Raw genomic sequence first — 13,534 nt, 5'->3', positions numbered from 1 at the left:
CGGAGGAGAGGGGCATAGCACAGTGTGCAATAATGTATTTCTTGGAGTAGGAACTGTGGGAAAGTTGAAATCTACAGGGCAGGTGCAACAGCAGGTTTATAGTTGTCCACGGGAAATAATACAATAACTAATAATACAAGAATAAACTTTGTGTGTGGCATATTCACAACTGTAAACCTACTTTTGCCCAGACCTGCTCATTTTGGGTTGCCATAGCAAATGCCATAGGCTGGGTGGCTTAAATAACAGAAATTGATTTCCTCAATTTGATTGATTGGTTCTGGAGGTTGGGAAGTCTGCCATGAGATCTGGCAGGTTTTGGTTTCTGGGAGAACTGTCTTCCTGGCTTGTGGACGGTCACTCGGCCTATCTTTGGTGTTTGCAGGGGAGGCAGGAGGGAGGGCGGGAGAGGGGGTTATCTCTTTCTTACAAGTTCCTAGAAGTCTTATCTCCAGAAACAATCACATGGAAGGTTACAGCTTCAACATGTGAGTTTTGGGGGCATACAGTTCAAGTCATAGCATCATTGTAAGGTACAATAATTCAGCCTTTGAAACTCTTGATAAGGACAGATTTTATTTCTAGCACAGTCATGCCACTGACCTGCTAGGCTTTATATATTCTTTATGTAGGCGATTGGTATTACCGTTCAATCAGCAACTCAAGCAGGAAAGCTGGAATTCATGCTGGACTCATCTTCATTACATCCACATTGTCAGGTCCTGTTACTTATAGCACTTAATTCTTAAATTTGTCTCCATTTTTATTTACTTTTCACTTTCATCTCCATTTTTAAAAAAATATCTCTTCCCTAACTTTCTTTTTTTGTCAGTTTCTCTTGCTTCTTACAAGTCTTCCACACCATTATCAGAGCGGGCCTTTCTGAAATAAAATAACTCACTGTAACAAAATAAACTTCAAAATCAAATATTTGAGCTGGTTAAGCATGGTGTGCAGGGTCCTCAGTGATTTCATCTGTACCCACCTTTCCAGCCTCATCACCTCTGCCTCTGCCCTTCCTTTTCCTTCAGCCCCAACCCAGGTGTGTGAACCTCCTTGCAGTTCTCAGAAGGCATGGTGCACCCTGGCCTACAGGAGGGAGGGCTTTCATTATTCCTTCTGTCCCAGATCCTGCCTGTTCTTCAGGACCCTGGGCAGGGGTCTCAGAAGCTTTTCGGTTCTGGTTTGGTGTCCTTGTTTTCTTCTACGTGTCTGTTTACTAGTTTTTTCCTTTAGTCACTTGGCCTGTGAGTCCCCAGACTGTGTCCTCCTCATGTCTCTAACTCTGCCACCCACAGCATGCCATTCATGTAGGTAGTAGCTCATGTGTTGTTGAATCAGTAAGTAACAGAATTTGAGTTCTTTTTTAACCCTGGGACCCCTGTACCCTCTTCCGCATTTTCACTTTGGACAAGTGGTTTATCTTTCCATTTTATAAAGGAAGGCAAGGCTATTAAACAGTATTTACAGTGTGTTGTAAAGGCAAGGTTCTTGATACCTGCTTGTCTTTGGTGTGTGTGTGTGGGGGGGGGTAGTGTAAAATAGAGTTTAATAAATTCTGTTATTGAAGGAATTAAAAAATTCATAAATGTCAACTTGGAAATAAAGATATTGTTTGTGAATGATTTTTCAATCAAGCCTATAAGAACGAGGGAGAAGTTCAGAACAGATGCTAAATGGCTGAGTGTTTTCTGTTGGATGAATGCTTGATGCTGGTGGGTAGTGGGTCATTCCATGTTTTTGGAGCAATAGTTCATTCAGTCACATTATACTAGAATATGAATTTTGACTGTAAGTTTTGTTGTCATGGTCAGTTGATTATATGACAAACTGCCTGCAAATGACTACAGCCTTGCCTTCGCTGCTGACTTCAGGTGGTGCCCGTGCAGCTATGAATGGGACCAATGCTGAGCGACTTTGACAAGCCGCAAACGTCGCAGCCAGCTTTGATTGTTGTGCTCCTTTTACAGTCCCAATCGTTTAAGAAAACTAGAAAATGGTATGCATTTGGGACAGTTTCTCTTAGTAGAGTTATTTTCAGCCTAAAACATATTTTCACTTGTTAGTTGCCATATAATCTGCATTGGGCAGAATGGTTTGTTTTATGTCTCAAGCACTGATTGTCTACTACATAAAAGCTGTGCCTACACATTACCAGTACAGCTTGTTGAAAAGTAAAATGACTAGTCATTTATTAAGTTTCCGTTTATCAGTAAAACCAAATATCCTACTTGATATTTATCCTCTGCTGATACTGGTCTTACTGGCCCATCGTTGGAGAATTCTATGGTATCACAGCTAACGTCTTTAGAGATTTCTAAAGGATTTGGCAATTTTGACATTATGTTAAAGTTTTGCAGGAATCATAAAGACCTTAAAAACTATTTTGGAAATTTGAGGTTTATTCTAAGGTACTCTATATATATAAAAGGCTGAGTGATTGTCATATCCAAAACAACCAGATGACTGAACAGGCTATGTGGGGTAACCAGGCTGGCTGGGGGTGAGGGTGTGTGTGTGGGGGGGTTACTGAGGGGCAACCAAAAGACTGAGCAGCAGGCTGCATGGGGTGACCAGGCCTGCAGGACAGATAGTTGGGGGCATCCAGGCCAGCAGCGGGAAGGGGGGGGGGCAGTGTTGGTCAACCAGGCTGGCAGAGGGGGCCATTGAGGGGCAACCAGGCTGGTGCAGGGCAGTTAGGGGTGGCCATACTAGTATGGGGGACAGTAGGGATGACCAGGCTGGCAGGGGGCTGTTAGGGGTTACCACTTCAGCAGATGGGGCAGTTGGGGCTGACCAGGCCAGCAGGGGGGGCAGTTAGGGTCAGGCAGGCAGGCAGGCAGGTGAACACTTAGGAGCCAGTGGTCCCAGATTGTGAGAGAGATATCCCCTGAGGGGTCCTGGATTAGAGAGGGTGAAGGCTGGGATGAGGGGACCTCCCTCCCCTGTGCTCAAATTTTGTGCATCGGGCTTCTAATCTATAGATAAGTAAGGTTCTAGGTAAAATATGGATACCAAGTTAAATTCGGATTTTAAAAATTATTTAAATTTGAGTTGTTTTTGCACACTTTTTTATTTTTTCAAATATATTTTACTGATTTCAGAGAGAAAAGGAAAAAGGGAGAGAGAGAGAGAGAGTTAGATAAATCAGTGATGAGAGAGTCATTGATTGGCTGCCTCCTGCACACAACCGGGCCTGTGCCCTTGACTAGAATTGAACCCGGGACCCTTCAGTCTGCAGGCCACCATTCTATGTACTGAGCCAAACCAGGTAGGGCTAAATTTGTATTTTAGGCAATCAGTAACTTAGTGGTTAGTATAAATATGTCCCAAGTATTGCATGGGATATACTTACACTTCAGGTTTTTTGTTTGTTTGTTTGTTTGTTTTTTAATGTATCTGAAATTCAAATGTAACTAGGAAAGAGGAATGAGAATGGTAAGGTGAATTTTCTCCCTGTCAACAGGTAGGATATTGGGGAAGTTAAATTGTTAATTCTGGAGCCACACTGCCTGGGCTGCAATCCTGGCTCCATCACTTACCAGTGGTATGACCTTGGGCAAGCTAATTAACCTTTCTGTGCTTCAGTTTCCTCAAAGTGTATGGATGAGGTGAGGGCTAAAGCACTAAATTGTGTAATGTGCTTTGAACAGGGCCCAGCTTGTGGCTGGTGCTGCCTTTGCTGCTATTATTACTATCACTACTTCTACTTTAGCATTAGTGCTGACTACTTTGCTATTGTATCCACATCTCGTTTCTTCTCTTTACTGCCCCTGATTCATCATCCTCACTGGTCACAGGGATTGCCCTGAAAAAACCTTCAGAACGTGGCATTCTTCTGGCATGTGTTGCATCTTTTTAAAGTCTTATCCACTGACTATGACCCACTGCTACCACTCAGATACCGTCTACTTCCAAGTAGTGCTGAGATGGGTACTGAGAGAAGGGTGATGGTGGGCTGGCGAAAGGGTAAGCTGGAGGAGTCGTGTCTGCAGTGTGATGGGAGTAGACTCCAGCTCTGCATCTCAAAAAGTCTGTGATTACAAATGAGTTGCTTTATATTTAGAACTGAATCGTTGGGATAGCTGTATAGGACACAGGAACACATTTTTTAAAAATATCTTGACTCTGCCATGGTTAATAATGGTGAAATCTGGAAAACCACACACACACACACAAAGTCATTTATTTTAGGGACATCAGAACAGATCAGATAAACTGAAATTAATTTTCTATCCCTGAAATCCAGAGGCATGGGGCTCTCATCTGAGTGCTAATAACAGCGACTTGCAGCTTGAGCCTTTAAAAAAACTATGAAGATAAATATTTATCTGAAAAAGTAATTTGTTTTTTCACATAACAGACTTATAGATGAACTCGGATGTCAGTGTTTTTCTTAGTTGGGAACTGACTGCTCTTTCTCTGTAGACTCCTAAATCAGTGGCCTCTGAATTCATAGAGCACCGCCCCCTCTACCTCATGCCCATACTGTCCATACTGCCTATCTTTCTGAAGGTAATGTTTTATAAGGGAAATAGAATAGAACCAGATGTTATTGTGTATACCAAGATGTGGCTATAATAATAAATTAGTACCTATGTATATCATTTTACCCTTTCCAAACTTTATGAATACCATTCATGTGAATTAGAGATTTTCAAGTTCAGAAAAGATACATAAGTAGCTTAGACACATGTAGTAAGTGGTCAGGCTGAAATCATCAGACTCCCTAAGCCATGCTCTTTCATTGCTACCATGCTTCCTATGGGTAAGTTAATTCAATATACCTATGTAGAGCTGGGCTTCTTTATATTGAAGTATCTGCACTTATACTTTTTAATTGTCAGACATTAGTAACTTTTTTGAGGTGTGGGGAAATTAATTGTATGCTCTTTTATGATGGAATGTTACAGTCTCCTTGTCAGTAACAATAAAAAAAAATATGACTATATAAGATATTGCTAAAATAAGATCTTGCTGCATTTTCCCATGAAATCATGTCATTGGAGCCTGATATTGCACTGCTCATCTATATGGGCTCAGCATTAATCCTGAATATATATTTCATAGTTACGATTTATGTAGTGATCTGGAAATTGGTAGATTTTATTTATTTCATTTATCATAGTATTAGAGGCCTGGTGCACAGAATTTGTGCACGGGTATGGTCCCTAGGCCTGGTCTGCAATCAGGGCCATCTTCCCTGACTGCTGACAGTTGGCCTTCCCCTTCACCCCCCCTCACCACCCACCACCAGTTCCCCATTCACCATTGGTATTGGAGCCTGCCGGCCAGAGGGGAGGGACCAAGAGGTTGGCCATTCCTGCCTACTGTCCCTGTCCCCAATGCCAGTTGCCCTCTGTGTGTGGGGCCACTGGCAGGGCGGGGTCTTGGCCTGGCGCAGCCCGCCATCCACCCCTGGTTCCCCGTTCCCAATTGGAGCCTGCCTGATCAGGGCTGCGGGCTGGGGCAGCTCCTGTGTTGAACCTCTTGGTGGTCAGTGAGCATCATAATGACCGGTCGTTCCACCCTTTGGTCGATTTGCATTACCGTTTTATTATATAGGATACACAATGAGTAAGAGTGTTTTCTATGAAACTAAGGTTCGGATGCGAGGCTCCTTGCTCAAGGCCACACCACAATTCAGTTCCAGGCTAGAGCTAATGTCCTCTCGTTACGGCACTTTTTATTTTATTTTATTTTATTTTTTGTCCTTGCCCAAGGATATTTTCTCTATTGGTTTTTAGACAAAGTGAAATTGAATGAAAGGGAGGAAGGATGGAACAAGAGAGAGACGATAGAGAGAGGAGAGAGGAGAGAGACATTGATGTGAGAGACACACATTGATTGGTTGCCTCCTGCACGTGCTCCTACTGGGGCCAGGGATTGAACTTACAACTGAGGTATATGCTCTACACCAGGAATTGAATCCAAGACCCTTCAGTCTGCAGGCCAACACTCTACCAGGGGTCTTCAAACTACGGCCGGCGGGCCACATGCGGCCCGCAGAGGAGTCTGATCCGGCCCGCCAGGTTTTTTGGGCAGTGAGCGCAGCCGAGGTGTTACAGTAGGAATTAGTAGTTCATATAGTCCGGCCCTCCAATTCTCTGAGGGATCATGATCTGGCCCCCACTTTAAAAAGTTTGAGGACGCCTGCCTGAGCAAAACCTGCCAAGATGAGGGCACATTTTAAAACAGATGTCAGTGGTTAGCTATTTGTTTAAAATGGAATTGATGTTGTAGATAGTGTATTCTAAATTGAGGTAAGGAAAGTGAATAGTATTCTCTGTTATTACCCGGCTAATTGCAGGCATTAATGGTCTATGCATGTGTTCATATACATCACATACTTCCATTCCTTCTAAATGCATTTTCTCTTAAAGAAATAATAAACTTGTTTCTTCTCAAGGAGATCCATTTTCTCCATTGACGGAATTACTGGCTCAGTTTCCTACAAGACAGAGGGTAGCTGTAACTATGGAGACATTGTGAAAAATTCTGGGACAGCAAAGATTAAAAGTGGGCTAGTGGTGTGGGCATTGTCAGTGGAGATGTGCTTTAAACTGCCCAGATAAGTATTGTCAGGGAAAGATGAGATATGTACAGTATTAATTGAAGGAGTTGAGAAGTGTTTATCTTCTTCTTCTTCTTCTTTTTTTTTTTTTTTAATGGGAAGGAAGAGAATATTATAGTCAGGAGGGTATTTTGAAAACCTTTGAAGAATCTCCTTTTATTTAACACTCTTGTACCCAGTTTTTCATCTCTGCTTTCGTGTATTATATTGCAGTGACTCACATTCTGCTTGAGTATCACAGTTCCTTTCTACTTGGGATATATCATATCCCAGGTTAAGTATTATATAATACTCCCCAGTTAAGACTGAATATACAAGGCCAGGGCATCCTCTACTTTTTATGTTGTCATTTTTTTTGCCCACAGACTTTCTCATGCAGAGTCTAGTAAGCTTACTCTACAGGTAAGGATACTTAAAGGAATCCGAGGTTTTAGTGTTCTATGTTGAGGAGCTCTTAAGAAAGATTTGTATACGTTTGTCATCTTCTTTAAAAGATGCATTTTTGCCTTATTTTGCAAGTATTACCTGCAAATAAAAGGTAATTTAGAATTAGTTCTACTTTTTTGGCCTATTAGGAAACTGTCTTATAAGTCAACAAGATTTTAAAGATCAATGGAATTATAATAGCATCAAGTGCTTTTTATAATATACTAGAGGCCTGGGTAATGAATTCATGCACAGGTGGGATCCCTGGGCCTGGCTGGTGATCAGGGCTGATCAGGGCTGTCTCACCTACTCCCAATTGGGACCAGCCAGGAGGAGGGACCTTGGAAGGTTGGCCGGCTGGGGGAGGTTGGATGTGGAAGTGCACTGACAACCAGGGGGCAGCTCCTGCCTTGAGCATCTGCCCCCTGGTGGTCAATGTGCGTCATAGCGACCTGTCATTTGGTTGACTGATCGTAACGGTCACTTAGGCTTTATATATATATATATATATATATATATATATATATATATATGTGTGTGTGTGTGTGTGTGTGTGTGTATAGTTTCAGAGTATAATCTTAAAGTTTTGATAAAACATAACCATTTCATTCTAATTCTTTTTCCCCCTACAGTTCTATTTTGGTTGCTGAATAGGGAAGAACACTGAACTTTGATAAGAAAATGTTAGAAACTATAGGTAAGATCTATTCCTTTCTGACTATTTTTTTAAAAATTGAATCTCATTCCACTGAGATCTTTGAAAAACAGTATGTTCTATATAACAGAATTATACCTATCATAACTTAGTTTTTAAAAGTCATTGTCTCCTAGCATTTTGGTAGATAATGTGTTTCTACATTTGGACAATTTCATCTGAAGTATTATAAAACATTTATAAGCAAAAGTTAAAAGCACATGAGATGTTTTACTAATTATGGGTTTTATGCTTAATGTAAACTCACTTCTCATATATGAACCTAATGTTGGTTTATATTTATTTCTGAATAGCACCAGAAAGTGTAACGGTATTTTTAATACTGAAAAAGATAATTTCCAATGCCATATTTTTACTTTATAGCAGGTAAAATACTTCTGAGTCCTTATTTTTAAGTTGCTAAAGATAACAGTAAGAAAATGTAGGCTGACAAGCTTCAGTGATATGTAAGGCAGTTTAATTTCTACATGAGATCATTTAAGTTGAAATATGCAGATTTCCCCAGATCATGTGTTAATTTTTTTACATTGTTGTTTAGCTTTAGAGAAACTGGTTTGTGGAACTAGTTTTGGGTGTGTCAGGTGTGGTACACCCAGTGGCTGTTGTCCTTCATCTGACACCACAGTCCTCACCTACTGCAGGGAACCTCAGGTGTGAGTGTGGAAAGGTATGGGATTTCTGTCTGGCACCTTGTTGAGTGCAGCTGGTGTCCTGGCAGCTGTGTGTGTTGAGGGGTAGAGTGGGAGTGGGTGGTAAAAAAAAGGCGAAGGGACTGTTTTTCTGATTATGGGAATCATTACTGTGACTTTTATACCTAATGCTGTGCCAGTAATGAAAATGCATGGAGCACAGTGCACATTCCTTATCATAAAAAAAGAAAATGCATGGTGGTCCACTTCCTTCAGCACCCATTTGCCACTAAAGTCCCACATGAGAAGGACTGCTTTCCACATAAAAAATTTCCTCACAGGAACTTGAAAAGCAAAGGGGAAATTTTAAGTTATTTAAATTATTTCTTTCTAATTTTTATTCTGCAAATTATCACTGGGTTGCACACCTTCCAAGAAGTGACAGGATATGACCCAGAATAAAGTTCTCATGTGCCTCTTTTATCATTATTTGCTTTTAAAATTCTGCATATGAGTAAATATGGCTTGTTTAAATTTGTATATGTTTGTGAACCCACAGTCAACATTAATTCATGCTTTAATTTCCAGTTTCTGTATAATTCCTCCTTTAATATTATAAAAAGTGTATCTGGTGATAATGTACATATAATAATGCGATAAAGTATATGTAAATTTGCTATTTAAATTCTTGGAAAAACAGTTCAAGTATTTAAAAAAGTGGTGCTCTTGAAGAGATACGCATTATTGTGATGTATTTTCAGGTAAATTCTCAAGTATAGAATGTTTTCCTCTTAATATGTGAAATTGTCTTATTTTGGATGTTATAACATTATCCACATTCATTTACTTGTGAGTTAGTTATATTTCTGTTTTTTTATTGTGTGTAAATAAAATTTTTAAAAGGTAAAAATATCAGCATTTGCAAGGTCCCAGAACGTTTAGTATTCAGTAGTTTTTATTAAAAAGTTCAAGTAGCCGAAGCCGGTGTGGCTCAGTGGTAGACCGTCGGTCTGCGGACTGAAAGGTCCCAGGTTCCATTCCGGTCAAGGGCATGTACCTTGGTTGCGGGCACATCCCCGGTAGCGGGTGTGCAAGAGACAGCTGGTCGATGTTTCTCTCTCATCGACGTTTCTAGCTCTCTATCCCTCTCTCTTCCTCTCTGTAAAAAATCAATAAAATATATTTTTTAAAAAAGTTCAAGTAGCTGGCTTTAGAACTCAAATATACTTTATCTGACTTAGTTTCTGTACTTTACACTTAACTGTGTTGTAGCCTACACTCTAACTCCTGCTTCCGAACAGATTCTTAGGAGAGACCTCCAGGTTGGAGGGACATATTTACAATGACACCTTTCAGTTCCTCTTTTTTTCAGAATCACTTTTATGCTCTCAAAAGGAATTTTTTTATGCTGGGGGGGAAGGGGAAGCTAGGGGTAAGACAGAGGGGGGAAAAGGAGACATATGTACTACTAATTATAATGTTTCAAACAATAATAAAAAATAAAGTCATCGTTTTAGGATGTCGGTGAGCATGGGTTGATGTGTGTGTGCGTCTGAATCCTGATACTGACCTATGCTGCTCTTCGGTGTAGACAAAACCCGGGCCCTGCAGGCCGCAGAGCGCTTGCAGGCCAAGCTGCGAGAGCGTGGGGACGTGGCGAATGAAGACAAGCTGAACCTTCTGAAGTCAGTCTTGCAAAGCCCGCTCTTCAGTCAGATTCTGAACCTCCAGACCTCTGTGCAGCAGCTGAAAGACCAGGTACGACATCCTTCACCCAGAGCAGGCGTCCACGGTATGGCACAGATCTTGGGAAAGGCTAGTGTGGTTCCGAAAACCTGGTTTTTATATGTGTTAATGAGTAGTTAATGAAGTCATTTAAGCCTCTAAACGAGACACTCGGATTCACTGTGGCTTCTCCCCCCCCCAGTTATTTTTGTAAAGGCTGTTGCTATCTACTGTAGATGATATGACATTGTGTTGAAAGCTGTGTGAATGCTAAAGAATGAGCCCCTCCAGGAGGAGGGGGTAGTAGAATATGTTTAGGGCGGATGGCTGTAGACTTGGTTTCCATCATCACCGCCGCTCATTGTTCCTGTGGTCTTGCTCTTTCAGATTCAGACATTCAGTACACTCACAAGATTTCAGATAAGCCTGGATTTGCATGTGTAATCGTGTGTGAGGAAGGGAAATCACCTCTATTTTGACAGTAAAAGGAATAATTACATTGTCATCAGTTAGAGGAATTGCAGTTCTCACTTCTTAAAGAAGTGTAAGTAGCAATTCCTTCCGTGACAGCATCAGATGGTGACAAACACTAGAACTTCTAAATGTAATAACACAGTGGTGTTTTTTTTCCTGTAAAAATCATGAGCATTAAAAAGTCCTAGCATTTATATTAAAACCGAAACATATCGCAATGACAGAATGAAAATTGAAGTCAGCTGTTCCTTGGATTTACTTATTTTAATCGCCATTTCTCAGGGTTTAAAGAATATATTTTTAAAGTGGTGGTTATCCTCACAAGGCTTAAAGTCAGCCGATGCCACAATTCCAAGCTAATTCCCATTCTACAATAGTATTTTTCACATCACTTTAATCATAATGGATGGCTTGCTAGCAATCATTCTGCTTCTGCCTTAAAAGTTTAAAAATGAAACTTGAAGACTAGTTTTATAATTCAGTTGACAGTACAGCTCCAATGAAAAAAACACACACAAAAAAACTAAAAAAATGTGCCAAATGCAAAAAGAACCAATAGTAGCAATAGAGAAGGAATTTGTTTAATGTCATGAAACTTCTTAATCTATATATTTTGGTAGCCAAAAATATAAATCAAGAAGAATTTTTAATTTTTTTTTCTCTAGTGAGTTTCTATCTAGAGGTTTTGGAATACCAGTATCCTGAATGTAGGTGTGATCAGGATGTGGAAAACTAGAGTGTGTGAAGTTGAGCAGAAGTCTTCTCCCCTTAGTGTAGTGCAAAGATATGATTAGAATGAGAGGAAAAGTTGAAACAAAAAGTACTAGTAAGTATGTCATGAAATACTGCAAGTCTAATGAGATAACTGTCAAAATACCCCTTCCAGTCAGCCTCAAGTGAGCGGAATAGTGTTTGTACTTCTCAGGTCTGCGGAAGTGTGTTTGTGGAGCTTGCTTTCCCGTTTCCAGGTAGAAGTGGTAGATGGGTCCCACAGGATTCCGATGTACCCTCCTTGGGAATGTATGGCGCACAGTAACATCAAGTCTCCTTGTCTGTGACCACATACAGGGTGATGTTGTGTTAATGGTCGACGCTGACATATTTCAGGACTACGTAAGCTGTGAAGTTGATGACTTTTACAGGCATGTCTTAAGTGCCTTTGGCCTTTTGGCTCTGTGGTCCCCTGTCCAAGCACTGTAAGGGACCAAGGAAGCCATGTGGCCCACACCTTGTGATAAACAGCAGCTTAGAGACGTTGTATGACCAGATCTAGAACTCGGTTTCCTTGGCCTCCCAAGCCCCAGCCTTTGTCCTTTTTTAACTTGGCAGCCTGTCTCCCATCATCCTCCCTCCCCCAAAGGCAGGGCTTAGCTGATAAACGTTTAGCGTCTGTTAAAACCCCTGGTAGCTTCTCGGTTGTATTGAATTGTCAAGTTAGTCTCCATTCTTTCCTAATTCAATTTCATTTGTGTATTGAACTAGATTTTTTTTTTCCTGTATGACTAAAGTAACATTTCAGAAATTTGTATTAGTTTTTGTTTTAAAGTTTAAACAAAAATATTCTAAACTTTATGCTAGATTTAAATTTTCCATGTAGTTTTTTCCAACTGGTAATTTGTTAATATGTGTAGCTTACTATTTAAACAGTGCATCAAAGGAATGAAGTTTTTTTTGTGCTTTGAAACCAGTAGCTACACAGATGTGATCAATGGCTAGCTTTTGTTTAGGCTATCCCTAAGTTATCTTTTCAGGTGTATCTGTATGCACATTTTATAGATGCAAGTGACTATCGCCATCTTTTTTTAGTATATGTATATTTGACACTTCTGATTTTTCTCCACCATAATTCTCCAGACTTTTCAAAATCGAAGGGAGTGAATAATTCAAAAGCTTAAGATAAATGCAGCATATTGGAGAACATGATCATATTGTTGCTTTACCAACAGATGCTGTCTTGCCATGTTGAATTAAGCGTACTATTGAATTAAGCGTACTATTTCTTCCCTCTCAGGTCCTCCTCATTACTTCTATTCAGTAATGTTTAATTTTTCTAATTTGCTCTTCAGTATTAAGACTGCCTTTAGATATCAAACTGTTTCCCTTTGGCAAATTAAGCACTTGACAGGTGTGTAACTGAGAGGGCAAAGAAAGCCATGCCCTGAAGGGATGTGCTATTTAAATATTGTCAAAAATATTAACAGGTCTGAGAGTATAATTGATGCCTCTGTTTAACTCTGCCACATTGTGCATTGTTCTAACCGCCAGCTAAAAGGATGTGTGCTATTAAACCTGAATAATCGCTAATGGCTCCAGTTTATTTCCTACTGCACGATTCCTGTTGAGTGAAGAGAAGGAAAAAAAGAGAAATGGGACTGTGTGTCAATGATCTGTCAAGCACACATTCTCCAGTTGTGTCCTCCCTGTCACCTAGCCATCACGGCTAATAACTGCAGAGCTCAATGTGTATTCATGACAAAAATCCAGCCATTGAGGGGCAAATAAACACGTTAGCAGTTTGATAATAGGAACTTGTCAGCCATGAGAAAATTGGATTTGCATATTTATTCTATGATGTTTCTCCAGTCTTGTATAGGTGCATACTACTTTCCTGATGAATTAATTGCTTTGCCTTATGCACTGACCACAGGTACTAAATCAAACATCTTTTACCCTGAGTTATTTGTGGGAAAATTGTGGATAAAAATTATTCATTTTTTTAAAAATTTATTTATTAACTTGATTGGGATGACATTGATCACCATGAACATACAGATTTTAGGTGTGGGTTTCTGTGTTACAAGATCTTCTCCTGTCACCCAAAGCCAGGTGTTGTCCTGTCACCCTCACCTTTTCCCTCCACCTCTTTCCCTCTGGCAGCCACCACACTTCAGTATGTGTTCATGAGTTTCAGTTTTATATCCCACAGATGAGTGAAATCATATGGTCTTAGCTTTTTCTGATCAACTGATTTCACTTAGCATAACGTTCTCA

At 40.3% G+C, this 13,534-nt stretch overlaps 1 protein-coding gene across 8 annotated transcripts in view; it reads left to right on the top strand.

The window, feature by feature from the left end:
* Positions 1–13,534, top strand: part of MPDZ (multiple PDZ domain crumbs cell polarity complex component) — a 156,514-nt gene that overhangs the window by 22,866 nt on the left and 120,114 nt on the right. For all 8 annotated transcript variants that reach the window (XM_045580241.1, XM_045580244.1, XM_045580243.1 and 5 more), the window contains 2 exons: positions 7,633–7,697; positions 9,936–10,102. In XM_045580241.1, the coding sequence (XP_045436197.1) occupies positions 7,682–7,697; positions 9,936–10,102 (183 nt within the window). In that variant the 5' untranslated portion in view covers positions 7,633–7,681. The remainder of the gene's footprint in view (positions 1–7,632; positions 7,698–9,935; positions 10,103–13,534) is intronic.

The sequence above is a fragment of the Pipistrellus kuhlii genome, unplaced genomic scaffold (assembly GCF_014108245.1).
Source record: "Pipistrellus kuhlii isolate mPipKuh1 unplaced genomic scaffold, mPipKuh1.p scaffold_m20_p_12, whole genome shotgun sequence".
NCBI classification, from domain to species: domain Eukaryota; kingdom Metazoa; phylum Chordata; class Mammalia; order Chiroptera; family Vespertilionidae; genus Pipistrellus; species Pipistrellus kuhlii.
The sequence above is the reverse complement of the archived record's forward strand: the minus strand, read 5'-3'. Positions and strand labels throughout refer to the sequence as shown.